The sequence below is a fragment of the Siphateles boraxobius genome, unplaced genomic scaffold (assembly GCF_051911475.1).
Source record: "Siphateles boraxobius isolate OS27281-9 unplaced genomic scaffold, OSU_SipBor_1 206, whole genome shotgun sequence".
Taxonomy (NCBI): domain Eukaryota; kingdom Metazoa; phylum Chordata; class Actinopteri; order Cypriniformes; family Leuciscidae; genus Siphateles; species Siphateles boraxobius.
In genome coordinates this window covers 42,713-66,531 of record NW_027508818.1, presented here as the reverse complement: position 1 = coordinate 66,531, position 23,819 = coordinate 42,713, and the positions used below count along the sequence as shown (strand labels likewise).

The window sequence follows — 23,819 nt, the reverse complement described above, 5'->3', positions numbered from 1 at the left end:
CCCCAAGCTCCACACACACCCCAGGCTCCACACACACCCCAGGCTCCACACACACCCCAAGCTCCACACACACCCCAGGCTCCACACACACCCCAAGCTCCACACACACCCCAAGCTCCACACACACCCCAGGCTCCACACACACCCCAGGCTCCACACACACCCCAGGCTCCACACACACCCCAGGCTACACAAAAACACTGGGCTAACCCACACCACAAAACATAACAAACTGTTCCAGCCAATAAGGGACAAGAAGGATTTGGGGGCGGGGTTTGGGGGGTTAGTGCGCAGATGAGGAGGGGGGGGTCTAGATCTCAAGATCTCAGATATCAGAGTGTGATGTTCTTCCGCTGACACGCACATGGATTCCAACTAGGGATGGCGAAAACTAAAAATTTTCTTGACCGACCACCGAGCCTCATTAGCCCGTTGAAACCGGTTAACTGATTAGTTTGAAATATGCCACGCTATTTGAAATAACAGCCATTTCGACCCGCGCCTGCAATTTCGCAACTCTGTCGCATCTCTCTCTGCCTCCCACTCACACACACACACACACACTGCCCCCCGCTCACACACACTGCCCCCCGCTCACACACACACAGACACACACTGCCCCCCGCTCACACACACACTGCCCCGGCGCCGACCTTCCACTCACGTCACTTTTTTTAAATTCCCTACAGTGCGAAACATTAATCCCGCAAAGTAGCCTACGCGGCGCCGAGGAACTTGTATGTAATCGGAGGACAAATGGCTCCTTAGTTTCGAAATGGTTTGGGTACAAGGTGATCGCGTTGAAAATAAAGGCGTTAGTCTAGCGTTAGAAGCTCATTTGAAACATTGCCGCGGCTCATTTAAGAAAATGGCAGCTCCGAAGAGTTTGAGGTAACGTTAGTGCTAACAATAATAAAGAAAGATGATGATCATCATCACCTTATCTGTAACCACTGAAATGTAGATGTAATGTATTTCCAAATCTAAGCCCATCTTATGTGGAGTGTTGCCTAATAGACTGGAACACGATAAAACCAATGGATAAAACAGGCACCTTCAGAATGCGTAAAAGACGCACCGTCTGAGACAGGTCTAACTCACTGTGTGCCTTCTAATAACGGACAGAACAAGTCGCGTTTTCAGGTGATACATCATAGATGATGTAGGCCTACTGTATAAGCACTGTATCACACAAGTTGCAACTTACTTTGTCATTTTTTTTGGTGAAATGGTCCCACACACTACTTTTCTTTGCACGCTTCATCCTGTCGTCTGCCCTGGCTCTAACCTCCAGTGTTTTAGCCTGTAGTTTACTTTTCGCAAACCTTGTGAGCGCGCGAACCCAAACGCTGTGACCTCGCGCCAAATGTTTTTATTGGTTTATTAAGTACAAACACGCGAGTTATGAAAAATTAAGGTTGAGAGATTTGTTCACTTCACACAAAAATATCTTGGAATGAGATGGCTAACTGTAGTAGCGTTCAGTCCACTGTCTATAATAGTCTAATTTAGAGATCACTTTTTTTTTAACCGACTACCAACAACTTTGATCTGTTAGCGTTGATACGGTCAACCATCGGTCAAACGGTCATCGGTTAGCATCCCTAATCCCAACACACCAACCACATGGATCCCAACACATGGATCCCAGCACACATCAAGCACACGGATCCCAGCACACATCAAGCACACGGATCCCAGAACACATCAAGCACACGGATCCCAGAACACGTCAAGCACACGGATCCCAGCACACATCAAGCACACGGATCCGAGAACACGTCAAGCACACATCAAGCACACCACACGTCAAGCACACGGATCCCAGCACACATCAAGCACACCACACGTCAAGCACACGGATCCCAGCACGTCAAGCACACGGATCCCAGAACACATCAAGCACACGGATCCCAGCACACATCAAGCACACGGATCCCAACACACATCAAGCACACGGATCCCAGCACGTCAAGCACACGGATCCCAGCACACATCAAGCACACGGATCCCAGAACACGTCAAGCACAGGGATCCCAGCACGTCAAGCACACGGATCCCAGAACACATCAAGCACACGGATCCCAGCGCACATCAAGCACACGGATCCCAACACACATCAAGCACATGGATCCCAGAACACGTCAAGCACACGGATCCCAGCACACATCAAGCACACGGATCCCAGCACACGTCAAGCTCACGGATCCCAGCACGTCAAGCACACGGATCCCAGAACACATCAAGCACACGGATCCCAGCACACATCAAGCACACGGATCCCAACACACATCAAGCACACGGATCCCAGCACGTCAAGCACACGGATCCCAGCACACATCAAGCACACGGATCCCAGAACACGCCAAGCATACGTCAAGCACACGGATCCCAGCACACGGATCCCAGCACACGACAAGCACACGGATCCCAGCACGTCAAGCACACGTCAAGCACACGGATCCCAGCACACGGATCCCAGCACACGACAAGCACACGTATGCCAGCACACGTATCCCAGCACACGTCAAGCACACGGATCCCAGCACACGTCAAGCACACGGATCTCAGCACGTCAAGCACACCACACGTCAAGCACACGGATCCCAGCACACTGATCCCAGCACACGTCAAGCACACGGATCCCAGCACACGTCAAGCACACGGATCCCAGCACGTCAAGCACACAGATCCCAGAACACGTCAAGCACACGGATCCCAGAACACGTCAAGCACACGGATCCCTGCACACATCAAGCACACCACACGTCAAGCACACGGATCCCAGAACACGTCAAGCACACGGATCCCTGCACACATCAAGCACACCACACGTCAAGCACACGGATCCCAGAACACATCAAGCACACGGATCCCAGCACACATCAAGCACACCACACGTCAAGCACACGGATCCCAGCACACATCAAGCACACCACACGTCAAGCACACGGATCCCAGCACGTCAAGCACACCACACGTCAAGCACACAGATCCCAGCACACGTCAAGCACACGGATCCCAGAACACATCAAGCACACGGATCCTAGCACACATCTAGCACACGGATCCCAGCACACATCAAGCACACGGATCCCAACACACATCAAGCACACGTATCCCAGCACGTCAAGCACACGGATCCCAGCACACATCAAGCAAACGGATCCCAGAACACGTCAAGCACACGGATCCCAGCTCGTAAAGCACACGCCAAGCACTCGGATCCCAGCACGCGGATCCCAGCTCGTAAAGCACACTTCAAGTACTCGGATCCCAGCACACGGATCCCAGCACACGACAAGCACACGGATCCCAGCACACGTATCCCAGCACACGTCAAGCACACGGATCCCGGCACGTCAAGCACACCACACGTCAAGCACACGGATCCCAGCACACGGATCCCAGCACACGTCAAGCACACGGATCCCAGCACACGTCAAGCACATGGATCCCAGCACACGTCAAGCACACGGATCCCAGCACACGGATCCCAGCACACGGCAGAGTTTCCGCTAGAAAAAAATGGTGCCGGTCAAAGTGACCGGCAGAGGTTTCGTTTTACTGACATTTTGATGATATGCCGGTCAAATATCGCCTCTTAATTAGTCAAGTTGAGGAAAACTGGAGGCAGTCTATGTAACTTAAAAAATTACATAATCAGACCTAATAGAATGCAACATGTTATTATTAGCTTAACTTTCAAATAAACGGAAAAAAACATGAACGTCCGATTGGCTGCCAACTGTTTTTTACGATGGTTTCACACACATTCACTTTTTGAAACATTGAGGCACGGATGTACCTAATACAAATAAATAAAACATCTCCAGTTAACTAGCAGATCATTCATTTAGTTTGCTATTAAATAAGAGATCTAGCAATAAAATCTTTTGTTTTTGAAATCAAGCAGAGCGCTCGTGTCCGCTGCTATCAGTTGCATGGACGACGCGCTGCGCGGGTTGCGCAATCTTCACTCGGACGCGGGTTTCAATCTATCGCCGTTGCGGAGACTCTCTATTCATTCCGGTGAAATCACAGAATAAAATGCACACAAACGTGTCCTTGCTTGATATAGACTAACTATGCACTGATGAACATATTCAGTTTTGATGAGAGAGAAAAAAAAACGAGTGCGCGGATTAGAACCACTGATCTATAGGCTATATGAGATGTTCCTGATTCACCATCGTCTGGCCTCTGGAAAAAAGCTTTTAAGGCTAGTCTGCCTGGGCCTGGCCATATTTGAAACGTCTCACTCAATCGTTCGTTGTTTAGGTCTATATTACAGCCGTTTTAGGCGTGCGCTTTATTTGAAATGCAGCATGCGATGTTGTTTCATACCTTTCAAACGGTAGAGCCTGTTCCTTTATATTTATAACATAGCCAAATATCGGTGTATTTTTGTTTTATACATTTTAGACTTATTCTCAAATTCAGATTGTGTTAGGGGGGCGGGATTATTAGGCAATTTTAATCGGACATTTTGACCGGACAGATTTAATTTTGTCGGACATTTCATTTTTTTACCGGCCAATGTCCGGTAATTACCGGACATCGGAAACCCTGGCACACGGATCCCAGCACGTCAAGCACACCACACATCAAGCACACGGATCCCAGCACGTCAAGCACACCACACGTCAAGCACACGGATCCCAGCACGTCAAGCACACCACACGTCAAGCACATGGATCCCAGCACGTCAAGCACACGGATCCCAGCACGTCAAGCACACCACACATCAAGCACACGGATCCCAGCACATCAAGCACACCACACATCAAGCATACGGATCCCAGCACGTCAAGCACACCACACGTCAAGCACACGGATCCCAGCACGTCAAGCACACGGATCCCAGAACACGTCAAGCACACGGATCCCAGAACACGTCAAGCACACCACACATCAAGCACACGGATCCCAGCACACGTCAAGCACACGGATCCCAGAACACGTCAACCACACCACACGTCAAGCACACGGATCCCAGCACACGTCAAGCACACCACACATCAAGCACACGGATCCCAGAACACGTCAAGCACACGGATCCCAGAACACGTCAAGCACACGGATCCCAGAACACGTCAAGCACACGGATCCCAGAACACGTCAAGCACACCACACGTCAAGCACACGGATCCCAGCACACGTCAAGCACACCACACATCAAGCACACGGATCCCAGAACACGTCAAGCACACGGATCCCAGAACACGTCAAGCACACCACACGTCAAGCACACGGATCCCAGAACACGTCAAGCACACGGATCCCAGAACACGTCAAGCACACCACACGTCAAGCACCCAGATCCCAGCGCACGTCAAGCACACCACACATCAAGCACACGGATCCCAGAACACGGATCCCAGATCACGTCAAGCACACGGAACCCAGCACACGGATCCCAGAACACGGATCCCAGCACACGTCAAGCACACGGATCCCAGCACACGCTCGTCTGCACCTGTGGAAACTGATGTAGGCCTTTATGTAGGACAGAATCTGAGCGGGACATTATTCAAGGTTATTTAAAGACATGACAAAAGTAGGCTAAGTGTCACGTGTCGACTCCCGAAAGAAAAACACAGAAAGTCAAGCGGTATGATCCTCAAGATTAATAGAAGACAGCAATATTGAAGATAATTGTCCATAAATCCAGCATTAGAGGTGGTGTGGTTTAGCAGTTAGATACGCATTTAAACCCTCTCATGTGTAAATCACTATATATGCCTGTCGTGCTCAAAGTTCACTGTATAAATACCACTTGATGTTTGTGATTCCAAGCTTTATGTCCCTCCAGCCTAAAGCATCTGATATGGACATTTTACTGATCTGTGGATCCTGAGAAATCAGGGTTTGGAAGAGTAAACGATGACAGAGATGACAGACTCGAGGAATATCTGACTGGATCTGGGATCTTTTTGAATGTTTGGGTTAGTGTTAGCAAGCCTAGCATCATGATTAAACACTACTGTAAATTGCTCTGCAACAAATAAAGCTTTTTGTTGTTTCCACTGAGACATTTCCAGGGTAAACGATTATAAAACAAGAAAAGGGTTTGAAGGATTTCATCCATCAGTTGTTGATTGGCTTGTGAAAAGTGAGTCCATGACAAGAGGACATTATGATTAAAGATTACACATATCAAAATAAATGCACAGATAACCATGTACAACAAGACCAAAAAGAAAGAAAATCGTTTCATTCTGACTTAAAGCATATTTCAATCGAGAAAGAGTGCAGACGGTCCCACGAGGAAATGAAGGAATGGAACACGGAGTCATCGCAAAACACTCTGAGCTCCGGCCAATCAGTCTTCAGAGATAGCAAGGAAAACAAGCGAATAATAAAACTCCTCCCATCACTCTATTTTCTAGACATATACACCCAAAAACACATTGACAAAATATAAAATCCCTTAAATGAGTAAAGCACTAGTTTCAGGTCATTAGCTGTGATGATACGGTCCTATGCAGGTGTTTCTGTCTGAAGAAGATTAAATCATCATCAAATGTAGTCATTGTAAAAGTGAAGTGAGCGTTGAGAAAAGCACTGATGTTTGTCACACGGCTGAATCTCTGTTTCTGATGCAGAAGTTAGGAGGGAAAATCAGGGACCAACACTCGAGTGCAACAGAGGTTTATTATCAATTATGCTCTAAGGACATCAACAAGCTTTATGCTATTGTAATATCAATATCAAATTTCACTGCAATAAAGTGCAAGTCCTTTTGACTGTACATTTGTTTCATTTACTAGTGTATTGTGCCTGTAAAATAATCAGAAGCCCTTGAGTTCAAACTGCACAAATGTAAAGTTGAACTTAAACTACACAGAGCTGAAGATTCATCATCATCATCATCATCACCACCACAAAATAAACTCGACTTCAAGCTAACGTCGGTACAATATTTCTATGTCTGATCAGTTCAGACGGGTAAACCGTTAAACTTCAGCTCATGCGGTGCAATAACTATAGGGCCAATGGTTTGGTTTTTACAGCTCGTCCGGGTTCAAAGATCAAAGATTCAAAAGAGACACACTTCCTCGGTCCTGACGGCTAAACAGGCGATTTAACCAGTTCATGATCGAGATTAGGAGACGGTGAAGAAATAGATTAATGTATAGTAACAAAAAAACAGGCATTGACATGAACACGTGGCACAATCCAGTAACACAGAACAGTCCCGATATACAGCCTGTGCATAGGAAGAATAAAAGCACTTATGGTATCTGCAAACATTAAGCACACATCATCATTGTAATGCTTGTTTATGCTGGAGGGGAGCGATGACAGCATTCCAGTCCACTGGAGAAACGGACCCAGCGCAGGGAACCGGCGGGTCGAGGACGGGTCTGGCGGGTCCTACCGTCTTTGCATAGAGATAGAAAGAGAAAGCAAACCTGTCGACAAGCGGCAAGAAACACAGAACAAATTCAACAAGAATCCAAGCAAAGATGGTAGGACTCTGTTGGAAGCGTTGCATGCCAATCAGCAGAGCCGGAGCCCAGCCAGAGCCCAGCCAGAGCCCAGCCAGAGCCCAGCCAGAGCCCAGCCAGAGCCCAGCCAGAGCCCAGCCAGAGCCCAGCCAGAGCCCAGCCAGAGCCCAGCCGGAGCCCAGCCGGAGCCCAGCCGGAGCCCAGCCGGAGCCCAGCCGGAGCCCAGCCGGAGCCGAGTCACTATCTGTGGAGGAGCACGAAGGCCTCGAGCCGCTCGGGGATGTTTCCGCGGTACGCCAGGCCGTGTTTGACGATGGCGCGCGCGGCCAGACACTGCAGGGTGGTGTGGTTGATGGGCTGGATCAGGTTCTTGGCCATCTCCTTCTCGTCCAGCAGATCGCAGGCCGTCTGCTTGAAGGAGTTGGTGCTGTCGAAGTGCGTGCCGCAGGAGATCAGCAGGTTCATGATGTCGGGGTGGTTGTTGGACGCCGCCACGTGGAGCGGGCTGTTGTCGTCCTGATCCCGAGAGTTCACGTCCGCGCCGCACTCCAGCAGGATCGACGTCACCTGGGAGGAGGGAGGGGCGTTTTCAAAAATACTGTATTCAAATATATGACCTCATAAAAATTTTATATTCAAATTTTCGTTTATTTAAATGACGTTTAACGAGAAAGAAGTTCTTTTTTAATTCATCAAGTTTACGATTCGGCAATTTACAAAATAACCTTATATGTTATATATATATTTTTTAATGTCTTCACCTAAAAAAAACTCAAGAACAAAAGTATCTAAGCTCAAGCAAGGCCAAGTTTCTAACAGAACTTTGTGTTTTCTGTTCTTAAACCGGACTCCCTCGACTAAACTTAAAGGAAGCGGATCATATGTCTGAGATAATTTTCTCATTAGAGGAATTATGATCATCTGGGCTCACTCGTGTTCGGCTGAGTGCCTGCAGTCGGGGATATGGACACTCTTTCCTCAGTCCACACGTGGTTTTATTATTGTGGTGGTGATATTGGCCCTCATTTATCATTCTTGCGTATATGTTGGCGTTAGATTATGCTTACACTCCTCTCACCGCCTGATTTATGAAGCTGTGCGTACCTCTGAAATCCAGGTGTACGCAATACCTGCCCATGATAAATGCCGCGGCTGAAAACGATCGTCATTAGAATAACACGCCCCTATATATTCAAGTCTCCGCTTCCCCCACGCCCTCATTTTACGCCATGGACACACGGAAGACGGCAAAGAGGAGACACTTCTCTGGAGATCGAGACCATCACCATCATGAAAAATTATTATTAAATCAAACAACAATATTGTTGATGATAAATTCAAAGTTAATTGTATTTTTTTTTTAAATTGTATTTTTAAATCCATCCATTTTTGTCTAAAAAACAACAACAAAACAAAAAAAACAAGAGAACATGCAACATATAATCAGGGACTCATACTATAAATGAATATAAATTAAATAAGTGCAACTGCATGAAATAAATAAAAGCCAAACAAAATAAATAGTAAAATAAATTAAATAGTAAAAATAAAATAAATATTTCCAATGTCACGTTCCAATATTGTCCACCACACAAAACAAATAATTTAAAAATAACACACAAATACAGTCCTTAAATACAACAATGTTAAAAATACATTTAGTAACACATTTAGGCTAATAGTCATTCGTGCCGAACTTGAAAAAAGTAATGATAACAATATTCTGGCCTACTATTAGGCTACGTGTTGTAGCCATTAACTAAGTGCATTTAGTTTCATACTTGTCAAAAAATTATAATGTTATTTTTTCCCCATCTATGTTGATTATGAAAAGTGAACATAGGCTAAGATAGGATGCGCAATATATCGGGAGACATGCTCAGACATGATTTTGGCCACTTAATTAAGTTTTGTAGAAAGCCTTTCTTTAAAGTGAATTTCGTTTTGTATAAATTGTATCTTAATTTTAATATTTTTTTCATCAACCAATTGCCTGGATTTAATAAATAAGAAGCAAATAGCAGACAATATAATCCTGAGTCATGACATGGAGGTGCGAGCGCGGTCCCTTGAATTGCACGTGAACTGGAGCGCATCTCATCACAAATTAACCGAAACTCAGTATATGCCTCACAGACATGAGGAATATATCTATAAAGAAAGCTTGAAATGTCTTTAAACAAAACAATTATAAACGAAAAGAAATAGGCTACTCTCTCTATAGGCGCGTTCACTACGGAGATGGTGATCATCAATTTCATCTTTGCAGACACAACACTAGTTTATTAATAGAAATAAAATACACATTTATTTTTAAAAATGGCGTTTATCGCGTTTTGGAAAAGAGCTCCTCATATCTTTTAGTTTGTCAGTGCGTTTTGTGGTGTTAGGAATTGTTTTTCTGCGCATTTCCGCACTAACTCGAAACGTGCGTACATGTACACCACCTCCTGAGCTGGCGTAGGATTTGAGCGTGCCGTACGCCAACGTCCATATTGATAAATATCAAAGTCACCGTGGTTTTGGGTGTACGCTGGAAATTTGGTGTACGCACTTTTGATAAATGAGGGCCATTATGATAACTCCGTTTCATTCATTCATTTGATCAAAGTGATTCAATTTTATAAGATCATTTTCATCAAAGTAATTCCAAACTTTGCGAGGAAGACGACGACATTATGAGATCAAATACAACCAATGCTCTACAGCGCCACCCAGTGCATTTAATCAGAACTGTGCGTTTTAGCACTTGGGATTTATCACGGATTCACTGCATTTACGGCCAGCAAAGCAACGTGCTAAAAATCAGTATTTTATTTTTCGAATGATAATTACAGATCGATTATTCATGTACAGCCCTACCTGGAAGGAGGGGAACTTGCAGACGGGGTATCGGCCCACACAGGTGGTGTTCCGGTCCACGGCCAGGTGAAGCGGGCTGAACCCGTTCTTCCCACATGCCTGCAGCTTCAGGAACTTGTAGATGGTCTCCTTCTTGAAGTGGTCCTGCTCCACGGCACACGGCACCTTCTCCAGCAGGCAGATGAGGTGCAGGATGATGGACAGAACCTTGCCGAGCTGGGTCGGGTCCGGGCCGGGCCTCTTCACGGCTCGCTCGATCTCCAGCACGCTCTTGCTGAGGATCTCCATGAGCTCGTCGAAGGACACGGAGGTTCCCAGCAGGCCCTTGGCCCGGTCCTGCAGCATGAAGGAGAAGAGTTCTGCGAAGGAGAGGAGGCTGCTGGCCGTCATCGGGCTCAGCGGGTCCAGGTTGTTCTGCTGCATGTCTAAGGCGTACTTCCACAGCTTGATGCATCTCTCGAAGTTCCCCGAGTCCGCGTACACGGCTCCCCGGTAGCGTATGTAGTAGGAGGTGTCGGGGTGCGCCGGGCCGAGGATGCGCTCTCGGATCAGCAGCGCCTGCATACGCATGTCGTCCGGGTCCGCGATCAGCGCCTCCAGCTCCTCTAAACTGTTCACTTCTCTGGTGTAATCGTAGGCCGGCACCGGCTTGGGTTCGTCCTTCGAGAGCACCTGGGTCGAGTCGCTGTGCCGCGAGTCCATGGCTCTCTTCCAGTACTTCAGCGCTCCCAGCAGATCCCGCTTCTTGTCCACGAACGTGGCGCCCAGCAGCTCCAGGGCATTGATGCGCTCGGCCCGGCCCGTGTGCGGGTGTGTCGTGAGGAAGTCCACGATGTTGGTGTGGCCCGTCACGCTGGCGGACAGCAGCGGAGTCATCCCGTACCCGTCCTTCTCCATGCCGGCGCCGTACTTCAGGAGCATCTTCATGATCTCCAGGCTCCCGGACTCGGCGCAGTCGTGGAGAGCCGTGTTCCCTGCGGGACAACAGGCCGTCAGAGACACACTGACCAACACAGCAAACACAACACACACGGCGCCGCACAGGGATACACTGCAAAAAACACTTTTCTTACTTAGTATTTTTGTCATGTTTCCAGTCCAAATATCTACAAATTCTTAAAGGGGTCGTCGGATGCCCATTTCCCACAAGTTGGTGTGTTTCTTATGGGTCTTAGTGTAAAGTTTGTAACATACTCTGGTTAAAATTCCTCAATGGTTGTGTAAAACACGCTTATTACCTCGTCAAACGCAGCTCTGTTCACAGCGACCATTTATTACCCCAGAAAACAAGACATAATATCTCATGGCATTTTACTCTTCTAGTAAATGCATCTTGATTTAAGAATTTTTTTTAGTTATTTGGACTGGGAACAAGACAAAAATACTTTGTTAAAAACTAAAAATACGTGTAATCACCATGGGAAAACTCAGAGTAAAACTGTGAACATTCATTTTATAACTGTACCATATTTCCCCTTTAATTTCTTTTATAACCGTTTTAATTTTCCTTTTTTTGTGATTATTTTCATTCCTTTCTGTAAAGCACTTTGAATCGCCATAGTGTGTGAAATGTGCTTTATAAATAAACTTGCCTTGCCGAAGAAAAGCATTTTTGCAGTGTAGATTTAAATGTGCTGCATAATAAGAAACCAAACGTACTCGCTTACAATCTGAAACATCGGGATGACCTGATCACAGTGAGTCTTATTGATAAAATCCAAAATATTGGCAATGCTGGGAATTTATGTATGCCATTCATATCTGGGAGAAACGCTGCTTCGTTCATATTTTGCCAGTTGTTCAAAGAGAATAAACATTTGTGTGAATGACTGACAACAACACAACAGAGTTAGGCCTGTTGCGATTCTTAACCGTCTGATTGTGATTATTTGATCTAAAGTCACAACAATTGTGCAGTTTACATTTTAATCAAAGCATTTGAAAAGGCTAAAGGTAAATAGCAACTAAAAGTCTTATTTTTGCCCCAGTTAAATGATATTTATACTGTGTAAATAGTGCCAGATTTTATGAGCACCTAAGTGTATTGTAGAATATTATAAAAAAATATCTCATAATAACAACATATTAAGTGTATATCATTATATTTGTAAAAATCATAAATGTCTGCTTCCTTTTTAGGACATTACTTGTCCCTGTCCCCATACCCGTTAAACACTGTATTCCCACTATTAAATCACATTTAGGCACTTTATTTCCACTTTTCCTAATTTTTGTGTGCTCTCTGTGCTGATAAACGAAAGGAAAAAGAACGAGTTCATAAACAGGCGGATTCAGACTCGGCGGCTCTCGCTCTCGGTTGATCCTGTTATCAGACAGGTTTCTCTGGTGAAAACAGCCTCTGGCGACAGGAGGCATTTCAAAAACGCTAGAATAATCAAAGGTCTTCATTTCAGACTGCATTATATTATTCATTTTTACAGCATTAAAGTAAATTTTTTATCGTCATCATCATTATTATATGCCTATGATTCCAAGAAAACAAATAACGTATCAGGCTGACATGAACAAAACAGAATTACATTTTTAAATCGCAGTCATTTGTATGACAATTAATCATCAGCACAAAGGCTTGCATAGCAGGGGTGTCACAATATATCTCAATTAAAAAATGCATCAATATGCATCATGGATAGTTTCAATGTATTGTGTATAGTTCAACCACAATTAAAATTACTGTATGAGAATAAAATTCAAGTTTTCAGAGATTTAGTGTCAGTACTACATTAAACTACTATATATAGTGTTGAATATAATGTATAATAATGTAATGGGGGATATTTGTGGCTCCTGATACTGTAACGCCAAATATCTGATGTTACCAGTAAAAAGTGGCCTACATTATTTTAAATATATCTAGTCAGTGACAGAGATAAAGCATTTTCATCTAAAATAATTCTGTATTTTCAGCTTCAGAATCATGAATATTGTTATTCTAGTGTCACTGTTGGGTTTCAGCAACAAGTCCAAGAGTATTAATTTACACACACAATGTAATATCAAATTTAGGATTTTAATCAACTACATTTTTTGTAAAGCCATTATCATGTTCAGTTTAATGTGACACTCGAGGTCGGCCAGATCTGAGGGGACTGGATCGGTTCCCTTCCTAGAGCTCCTCCTGTCCGATTTTAGGGAAAATCTGATCTATTGAAGACGTGTAATAGATTACTAAAGCGCGCCGAAAGAACTGCACAGACACAGTACAATCAACATGGGGAAATCTCACAGTAAAACAAGCAGCTGTGGACGACATGACGAGAAGATTATCCATGCATCATCTTTTTACTCTTTTAATTCCTTTTATAACCCTTTAAATTTTCCTTGCTTTTATTTTGTGATTATTTTAATTACTTTATGTGTAAAGCACTTTGAATTACCATAGTGTATAAAATGTGCTATATAAATAAACTTGCCTTGCCCATCATATGTCTTGAGTATCGTAATATCGTATCGAATCTAGTGATGTGACGGTGAGGATATTTTCCCACCGGTTAATCGAAGTGTGACAACACCGGCAAAAGTAAAATAAGCGCGTCCGCACGGGCATTCATAATGGTGCGGAGCAGCACTGTTTTGTTGTTGTGTTTTTCATTAAGAATAATAGGCTAATGAACTCAGAATAGAGCAAACGTTTTCCATAGGAATGAACTGAAGCGCCGGCTCTCTTCCGCTCGCTCCCGCGGACACGATCGGCCGTGCGCATTTTAGCTTCACTTTCAAATTAGCGCCAATTCTGGCGCAGATTGCTTGAATGCTTAGTTCTTTAGCCTATTATTCTTAATGAAAACCACAAAAACAAAACAGTGCAATGACAATGGCCCTTTTATATTTGGCTTTTACACCAAATGTTCCGCCATCCTCGTGTCCTTCAGCTCCTCGCTCTCGTGAGTAATGAGATCTGAATCCTGCGACTCTCGCTCTGCTCACGCTTTATTAAGCAGACTCGTTCAGTTTATTAGTGTCTGTTCTCCAAGCGAACTAAATAATCACATGGGCAAGTGATGTTACCGGTGCTGCTTCTGAACACCGACTGTCGTAGCAAGCCTAACTGAATGGTGACACGAGGCTATCGTTACACCCCTACAGCGGAGAGTTAGCGCCTGGTACCTTTGACGCTCTTGCGGTTGACGTCGGCTCCTCTCTCCAGCAGGAACTGCGCGATCTCCCGATGGCCTTTATAGCAGGAGATCATCAGACACGTGTGTCCGTGCCGGTTGGCCACCTCCAGGTCCGCCCTGTGCTCCACCAGGTAGCGCACGATGTCCAGGTGCCCGTCGAAGCAGGCGGCGCGCAGCGGGGTGGAGTTGGTGAGGGTGGTGTTGTTGACGGAGGCTCCGTGACCCAGTAAAGACTGCACCACCTTCAGGTGTCCGGCGGCCGAGGCGGCCCACAGCGGAGGCGCTCCCTCGATGATCTCGCCGTCAAAGTTCACGGAGCCGCCGAGCTCCACCGGCGCGCAGCAGCGCTCCATCAGGAACTCCACCAGCTCCAGGTGGCCGTAGCGGCTAGCCATCAGCAGCGGCGTCGCGCCGCTCGTCTTCTCCGCCATGAGCGTCAGCACCTCGTGATCGCTCTTGTTCTCCAGGAGCTTCTGGAGGAGTCGCAGTTTGCCGTCTCGGGCCGCGTTGAAAACAGCCGTTTTTAGATCCATGGCATAGAGTTGCTCTCTGTCCTGCAGACAAAATCACACACACGTTAATAGCGTCGTCAAAAGTACCGACTTCGGTGCTAAATTTTTAAAAACGTGCCGCTCTGGGCGCTGTTGAGCGGAATCGTAAACGCCTCTGATTGGCTGTTGTGTTCACGAGCTCATCGGATGTGTCTGCTATTGGCTGCAATGATCCGCACACGAGACCGTTTGTCTATCAGTGGACCAGTGTGTGTGTGTGTGTGTGTGTGTGTGTGTGTGTGCAAGCGCTCCCTGGAGAGCCTCATTGATGTATATTTAACATGGTTTTGAGGCACTGATCATTGTAGCCAATCACAGACATATCCGATGAGCGCGTGAACTAGTGTTGGGTCAATTCATGAACGATCTGTTCATTGCGTGCGTCACATGACAAATGAACCAAAGACTCAGATGCTAAATTAAATATTTATTTCCCCTGTAAATTACCTTTGGCTGCATTATAATGATTTCTTAATTCAAAATATGATCAAGATTGCATAGGTGGATGTTTTCGGGGAATTTGGCTGTTAAAAGCATAACATTTAAAGCCACTTAAATGAACAAAATGACTCGAATAAAGATTCACTCGAGTCAGTAAAACGATCCGAACTTCCCATTGACTGTCCTTGTGAATAACTACCTCAGTGATGGGGGTGTAACGATACACTCATGATTCGATACAGATCACGATACTGACCTCACAATGCGGTATTACAAGACTATGATAAAAAATTTTTTTTACTAAAAATACACTGTTGATTAAAATGATACATTTTATATTACATTGTGTGTGTAAATGAATGTTCTTGGACTTGTTGCTGAAACCCAACAGTGACACTAGAATAACAATATTCATGATTCTGAAGCTGAAAATACTGAATTATTTTAGATGAATATGCTTTATCTCTGTCACTGACTAATGTGACGGGATATATTGTGACGGATATATTGTGACGGGATATATTGTGACGGGATATATTGTGACGGGATATATTGTGACGGGATATATTGTGACGGGATATATTGTGACGGATATATTGTGACGGGATATATTGTGACGGGATATATTGTGACGGGATATATTGTGACGGGATATATTGTGACGGGATATATTGTGACGGATATATTGTGACGGATATATTGTGACGGATATATTGTGACGGATATATTGTGACGGATATATTGTGACGGGATATATTGTGACGGGATATATTGTGACGGGATATATTGTGACGGGATATATTGTGACGGATATATTGTGACGGATATATTGTGACGGATATATTGTGACGGGATATATTGTGACGGGATATATTGTGACGGGATATATTGTGACGGGATATATTGTGACGGATATATTGTGACGGGATATATTGTGACGGGATATATTGTGACGGATATATTGTGACGGGATATATTGTGACGGGATATATTGTGACGGGATATATTGTGACGGGATATATTGTGACGGGATATATTGTGACGGGATATATTGTGACGGATATATTGTGACGGGATATATTGTGACGGGATATATTGTGACGGATATATTGTGACGGGATATATTGTGACGGGATATATTGTGACGGGATATATTGTGACGGGATATATTGAGACGGATATATTGTGACGGATATATTGTGACGGGATATATTGTGACGGGATATATTGTGACGGGATATATTGTGACGGGATATATTGTGACGGGATATATTGTGACGGATATATTGTGACGGATATATTGTGACGGATATATTGTGACGGATATATTGTGACGGGATATATTGTGACGGGATATATTGTGACGGGATATATTGTGACGGATATATTGTGACGGATATATTGGGACGGGATATATTGTGACGGGATATATTGTGACGGGATATATTGTGACGGATATATTGTGACGGATATATTGTGACGGGATATATTGTGACGGGATATATTGTGACGGGATATATTGTGACGGATATATTGTGACGGATATATTTTGACGGGATATATTGTGACGGATATATTGTGACGGGATATATTGTGACGGATATATTGTGACGGATATATTGTGACGGGATATATTGTGACGGATATATTGTGACGGATATATTGGGACGGGATATATTGTGACGGGATATATTGTGACGGGATATATTGTGACGGATATATTGTGACGGATATATTGTGACGGATATATTGTGACGGGATATATTGTGACGGGATATATTGTGACGGGATATATTGTGACGGATATATTGTGACGGATATATTTTGACGGGATATATTGTGACGGATATATTGTGACGGGATATATTGTGACGGATATATTGTGACGGATATATTGTGACGGATATATTGTGACGGATATATTGTGACGGATATATTGGGACGGGATATATTGTGACGGGATATATTGTGACGGGATATATTGTGACGGATATATTGTGACGGATATATTGTGACGGGATATATTGTGACGGGATATATTGTGACGGGATATATTGTGACGGATATATTGTGACGGATATATTTTGACGGGATATATTGTGACGGATATATTGTGACGGGATATATTGTGACGGATATATTGTGACGGGATATATTGTGACGGATATATTGTGACGGATATATTGTGACGGGATATATTGTGACGGGATATATTGTGACGGGATATATTGTGACGGATATATTGTGACGGATATATTTTGACGGGATATATTGTGACGGATATATTGTGACGGGATATATTGTGACGGATATATTGTGACGGATATATTGTGACGGATATATTGTGACGGATATATTGTGACGGATATATTGGGACGGGATATATTGTGACGGGATATATTGTGACGGGATATATTGTGACGGATATATTGTGACGGATATATTGTGACGGGATATATTGTGACGGGATATATTGTGACGGGATATATTGTGACGGATATATTGTGACGGATATATTTTGACGGGATATATTGTGACGGATATATTGTGACGGGATATATTGTGACGGATATATTGTGACGGATATATTGTGACGGGATATATTGTGACGGATATATTGTGACGGATATATTGTGACGGATATATTGTGACGGGATATATTGTGACGGGATATATTGTGACGGGATATATTGTGACGGGATATATTGTGACGGGATATATTGTGACGGGATATATTGTGACGGATATATTGTGACGGGATATATTGTGACGGGATATATTGTGACGGATATAGTGTGACGGGATATATTGTGACGGATATATTGTGACGGATATATTGTGACGGGATATATTGTGACGGGATATATTGTGACGGGATATATTGTGACGGGATATATTGTGACGGATATATTGTGACGGGATATACTGTGACGGATATACTGTGACGGATATATTGTGACGGGATATATTGTGACGGGATATATTGTGACGGGATATATTGTGACGGGATATATTGTGACGGATATAGTGTGACGGGATATATTGTGACGGATATATTGTGACGGGATATATTGTGACGGGATATATTGTGACGGGATATATTGTGACGGGATATATTGTGACGGGATATATTGTGACGGATATAGTGTGACGGGATATATTGTGACGGATATATTGTGACGGATATATTGTGACGGGATATATTGTGACGGGATATATTGTGACGGATATATTGTGACGGGATATATTGTGACGGATATACTGTGACTGGATATATTGTGACGGATATACTGTGACGGATATACTGTGACGGGATATATTGTGACGGATATATTGTGACGGATATATTGTGACGGGATATATTGTGACGGATATATTGTGACGGGATATATTGTGACGGATATATTGTGACGGATATATTGTGACGGGATATATTGTGACGGATATATTGTGACGGATATATTGTGACGGGATATATTGTGACGGATATATTGTGACGGATATATTGTGACGGGATATATTGTGACGGGATATATTGTGACGGGATATATTGTGACGGGATATATTGTGACGGGATATATTGTGACGGATATAGTGTGACGGGATATATTGTGACGGATATATTGTGACGGATATATTGTGACGGGATATATTGTGACGGATATATTGTGACGGGATATATTGTGACGGATATATTGTGACGGATATATTGTGACGGGATATATTGTGACGGGATATATTGTGACGGGATATATTGTGACGGGATATATTGTGACGGATATATTGTGACGGATATATTGTGACGGGATATATTGTGACGGGATATATTGTGACGGGATATATTGTGACGGGATATATTGTGACGGGATATATTGTGACGGATATATTGTGACGGATATATTGTGACGGATATATTGTGACGGATATATTGTGACGGATATATTGTGACGGGATATATTGTGACGGGATATATTGTGACGGGATATATTGTGACGGGATATATTGTGACGGGATATATTGTGACGTGTGACGGGATATATTGTGACGGATATATTGTGACGGATATATTGTGACGGGATATATTGTGACGGGATATATTGTGACGGGATATATTGTGACGGGATATATTGTGACGGGATATATTGTGACGGGATATATTGTGACGGGATATATTGTGACGGGATATATTGTGACGGGATATATTGTGACGGATATATTGTGACGGATATATTGTGACGGGATATATTGTGACGGGATATATTGTGACGGATATATTGTGACGGATATATTGTGACGGATATATTGTGACGGGATATATTGTGACGGGATATATTGTGACGGATATATTGTGACGGGATATATTGTGACGGATATATTGTGACGGATATATTGTGACGGGATATATTGTGACGGGATATATTGTGACGTGTGACGGGATATATTGTGACGGATATATTGTGACGGATATATTGTGACGGGATATATTGTGACGGGATATATTGTGACGTGTGACGGGATATATTGTGACGGGTATATTGTGACGGGATATATTGTGACGGGATATATTGTGACGGGATATATTGTGACGGGATATATTGTGACGGGATATATTGTGACGGATATATTGTGACGGATATATTGTGACGGGATATATTGTGACGGGATATATTGTGACGGATATATTGTGACGGATATATTGTGACGGGATATATTGTGACGGGATATATTGTGACGGGATATATTGTGACGGGATATATTGTGACGTGTGACGGGATATATTGTGACGGATATATTGTGACGGGATATATTGTGACGGGATATATTGTGACGGGATATATTGTGACGGATATATTGTGACGGATATATTGTGACGGGATATATTGTGACGGATATATTGTGACGGATATATTGTGACGGGATATATTGTGACGGGATATATTGTGACGGGATATATTGTGACGGGATATATTGTGACGTGACGGGATATATTGTGACGGGATATATTGTGACGGGATATATTGTGACGGGATATATTGTGACGGGATATATTGTGACGGGATATATTGTGACGGGATATATTGTGACGTGACGGGATATATTGTGACGGGATATATTGTGACGGGATATATTGTGACGGGATATATTGTGACGGGATATATTGTGACGGGATATATTGTGACGGGATATATTGTGACGGGATATATTGTGACGGGATATATTGTGACGGGATATATTGTGACGGGATATATTGTGACGGGATATATTGTGACGGATATATTGTGACGTGACGGGATATATTGTGACGGGATATATTGTGACGGGATATATTGTGACGGGATATATTGTGACGGGATATATTGTGACGGGATATATTGTGACGGGATATATTGTGACGGGATATATTGTGACGGGATATATTGTGACGTGTGACGGGATATATTGTGACGGATATATTGTGACGGGATATATTGTGACGGGATATATTGTGACGGGATATATTGTGACGGGATATATTGTGACGGGATATATTGTGACGGGATATATTGTGACGGGATATATTGTGACGGGATATATTGTGACGGGATATATTGTGACGGGATATATTGTGACGGGATATATTGTGACGGGATATATTGTGACGGGATATATTGTGACGGGATATATTGTGACGGGATATATTGTGACGGGATATATTGTGACGGGATATATTGTGACGAGATATATTGTGACGGATATATTGTGACGGGATATATTGTGACGGATATATTGTGACGGGATATATTGTGACGTGATATATTGTGACGGGATATATTGTGACGGATATATTGTGACGGGATATATTGTGACGGATATATTGTGACGGATATATTGTGACGGATATATTGTGACGGGATATATTGTGACGGGATATATTGTGACGGGATATATTGTGACGGGATATATTGTGACGGGATATATTGTGACGTGATATATTGTGACGGGATATATTGTGACGTGATATATTGTGACGGATATATTGTGACGGGATATATTGTGACGGATATATTGTGACGGATATATTGTGACGGATATATTGTGACGGGATATATTGTGACGGATATATTGTGACGGATATATTGTGACGGATATATTGTGACGGATATATTGTGACGGGATATATTGTGACGGATATATTGTGACGGATATATTGTGACGGATATATTGTGACGGATATATTGTGACGGATATATTGTGACGGGATATATTGTGACGGATATATTGTGACGGATATATTGTGACGGATATATTGTGACGGGATATATTGTGACGGGATATATTGTGACGGATATATTGTGACGGATATATTGTGACGGATATATTGTGACGGATATATTGTGACGGGATATATTGTGACGGGATATATTGTGACGGATATATTGTGACGGATATATTGTGACGGGATATATTGTGACGGGATATATTGTGACGGGATATATTGTGACGGATATATTGTGACGGATATATTGTGACGGATATATTGTGACGGGATATATTGTGACGGATATATTGTGACGGATATATTGTGACGGGATATATTGTGACGGATATATTGTGACGGGATATATTGTGACGAGATATATTGTGATCATGGACTGATCCCCATATATTGTGACGGATATATTGTGACGGGATATATTGTGACGGGATATATTGTGACGGGATATATTGTGACAGCGCTAGTGTTTGAGGAATATTCTGTGTTAAACTAAAGCGGATTTACGGAGTGATTCTTCACTGAGAAACAGTCACACAGTAAATGATGGCAGAAGTGTTTGTGTATCAGGTGTAAATGTGCAATCATCAGAACAATGAAGCTTCAGGACTGTAATATTAAAAAATTCAATTAAATAATTAAAAAGTTAAATAATTATTGAGAAGACTAATCTTTTCAATAATTATTTAATGTTATCTAAAAGACACTTGATATTCAGTAATATTATTGATCTGACTGCAATTACACTATCAGATTTATTATTCTTGTATTCTGTAGAACTGCTTTATAACAGAATCGGACTAATTTTATAATTGATGAAATACAGTTATTGATCTGAACTGAATCAACAAGTCAAGTCAGCTTACAAATAGACAAATTCAGTCATTATTCAGATCTAAAACAGTGTCAATGTTGAAAGATTGGTCAATTATGAAACAAATCTGATTCAGCTATAAAACTATAAACTGAGCTGAATGATGTCATTAATCAGTCTTATGTTTGATGAAGTTTGCATCATTGATTCTGTTATTTCCGGATTATTACTGAGAATTTGAACTGTTATAGAAATAAAGCTGAGTTGACAAATAAATCATTTGAAATGTTTTTGTCACGTGACAATCTACGTATATAATCATATACTATACCAAGACGATCAATTATACAGTTTAGTGTCATTATATACACCAATATCTGACCAACACAGAGGGTCATTATTGTCATCAGTGTTTCATGTCATATTTCCTGCAATCATCAGCAGTGTTTATCTGCTCTTTTCCCCCATTAAACGGTGTTTATCTGCTGGTTTCCCTCATTAAACCGTGTTTTCCGCGGTTCCGAGGCCGCAGCTCTTACCGCTCGTGCTGATTGATCGTGTCCGTTACCGGGCCGCTGGTTCGGGGTTTCAGACACACAGACCCTCACGGTTCTTTAGCTCATGTCGAGTCCAAATAATACAAAAAGATAAAAATAGAGTCGCTGCGGCTCTTCCTCCCCCGCTTCCTGAAACATCGAGCGAGATCTTCCTCATCAAACACACGCGATGGTCACTGAGGCACAATCAGCTTCAGCAAATAAACATAATTCTGGCTTTATGTCCATTTCTGCCTGTAATCGGTGTGTTTCAGCTCGTCGAATCTGTTGCTCTACTGCTGGTTTTCCCCGTCAGTAACGGAAGGCCCCGCCCCCTGCAAGTGATTGACAGCCGGGCGGTCCAATCACGCTCCCGTTCAAACCTTCTCCATTTAAAGATAAACGAAAACAGTCACGACGCGAGACCGAGCGCTTTTAATAACGCGCACGCGCACATCACGTTTTTCGTGGATTTATCTAACAGTATTTTACTCAGTAATAATGAGCCTTGAGAGACTAAATGAACAGAAATGAACGAGGCGATTTGAAATGTTCCTCTAGATGTGGCTGTTGCCTGCAGTGTTTCCTCACAGCGCCGCTAGAGGCCACGCGAGAAACTGCAGCAGTGAATGATGAGCAGAGATTATACTGTACACTTCCTTTACTTGTGTTGTGTAAATACTTTGGCAATACTGTATGCAAACACAATAAAGCTCTTTAAAATTGACGAGTTTGACTAATTCTTGCAAATGAACGTCCAGAACACATT

The 23,819-nt window shown here is 43.2% G+C and overlaps 1 protein-coding gene across 1 annotated transcript; it reads right to left on the bottom strand.

The window, feature by feature from the left end:
- Nucleotides 1-6,638: 6,638 nt before the first annotated feature.
- Nucleotides 6,639-23,657, bottom strand: fem1c (fem-1 homolog c). The gene is made up of 4 exons (XM_077237680.1): nucleotides 23,054-23,657; nucleotides 14,445-15,009; nucleotides 10,317-11,290; nucleotides 6,639-8,021 (listed from the first exon to the last, which is right to left on the bottom strand). Exons 2-4 carry the CDS (start codon nucleotides 14,986-14,988, stop codon nucleotides 7,695-7,697), a joined length of 1,845 nt encoding a protein of 614 aa, XP_077093795.1. The 5' UTR covers nucleotides 14,989-15,009; nucleotides 23,054-23,657; the 3' UTR covers nucleotides 6,639-7,694.
- Nucleotides 23,658-23,819: the final 162 nt, after the last annotated feature.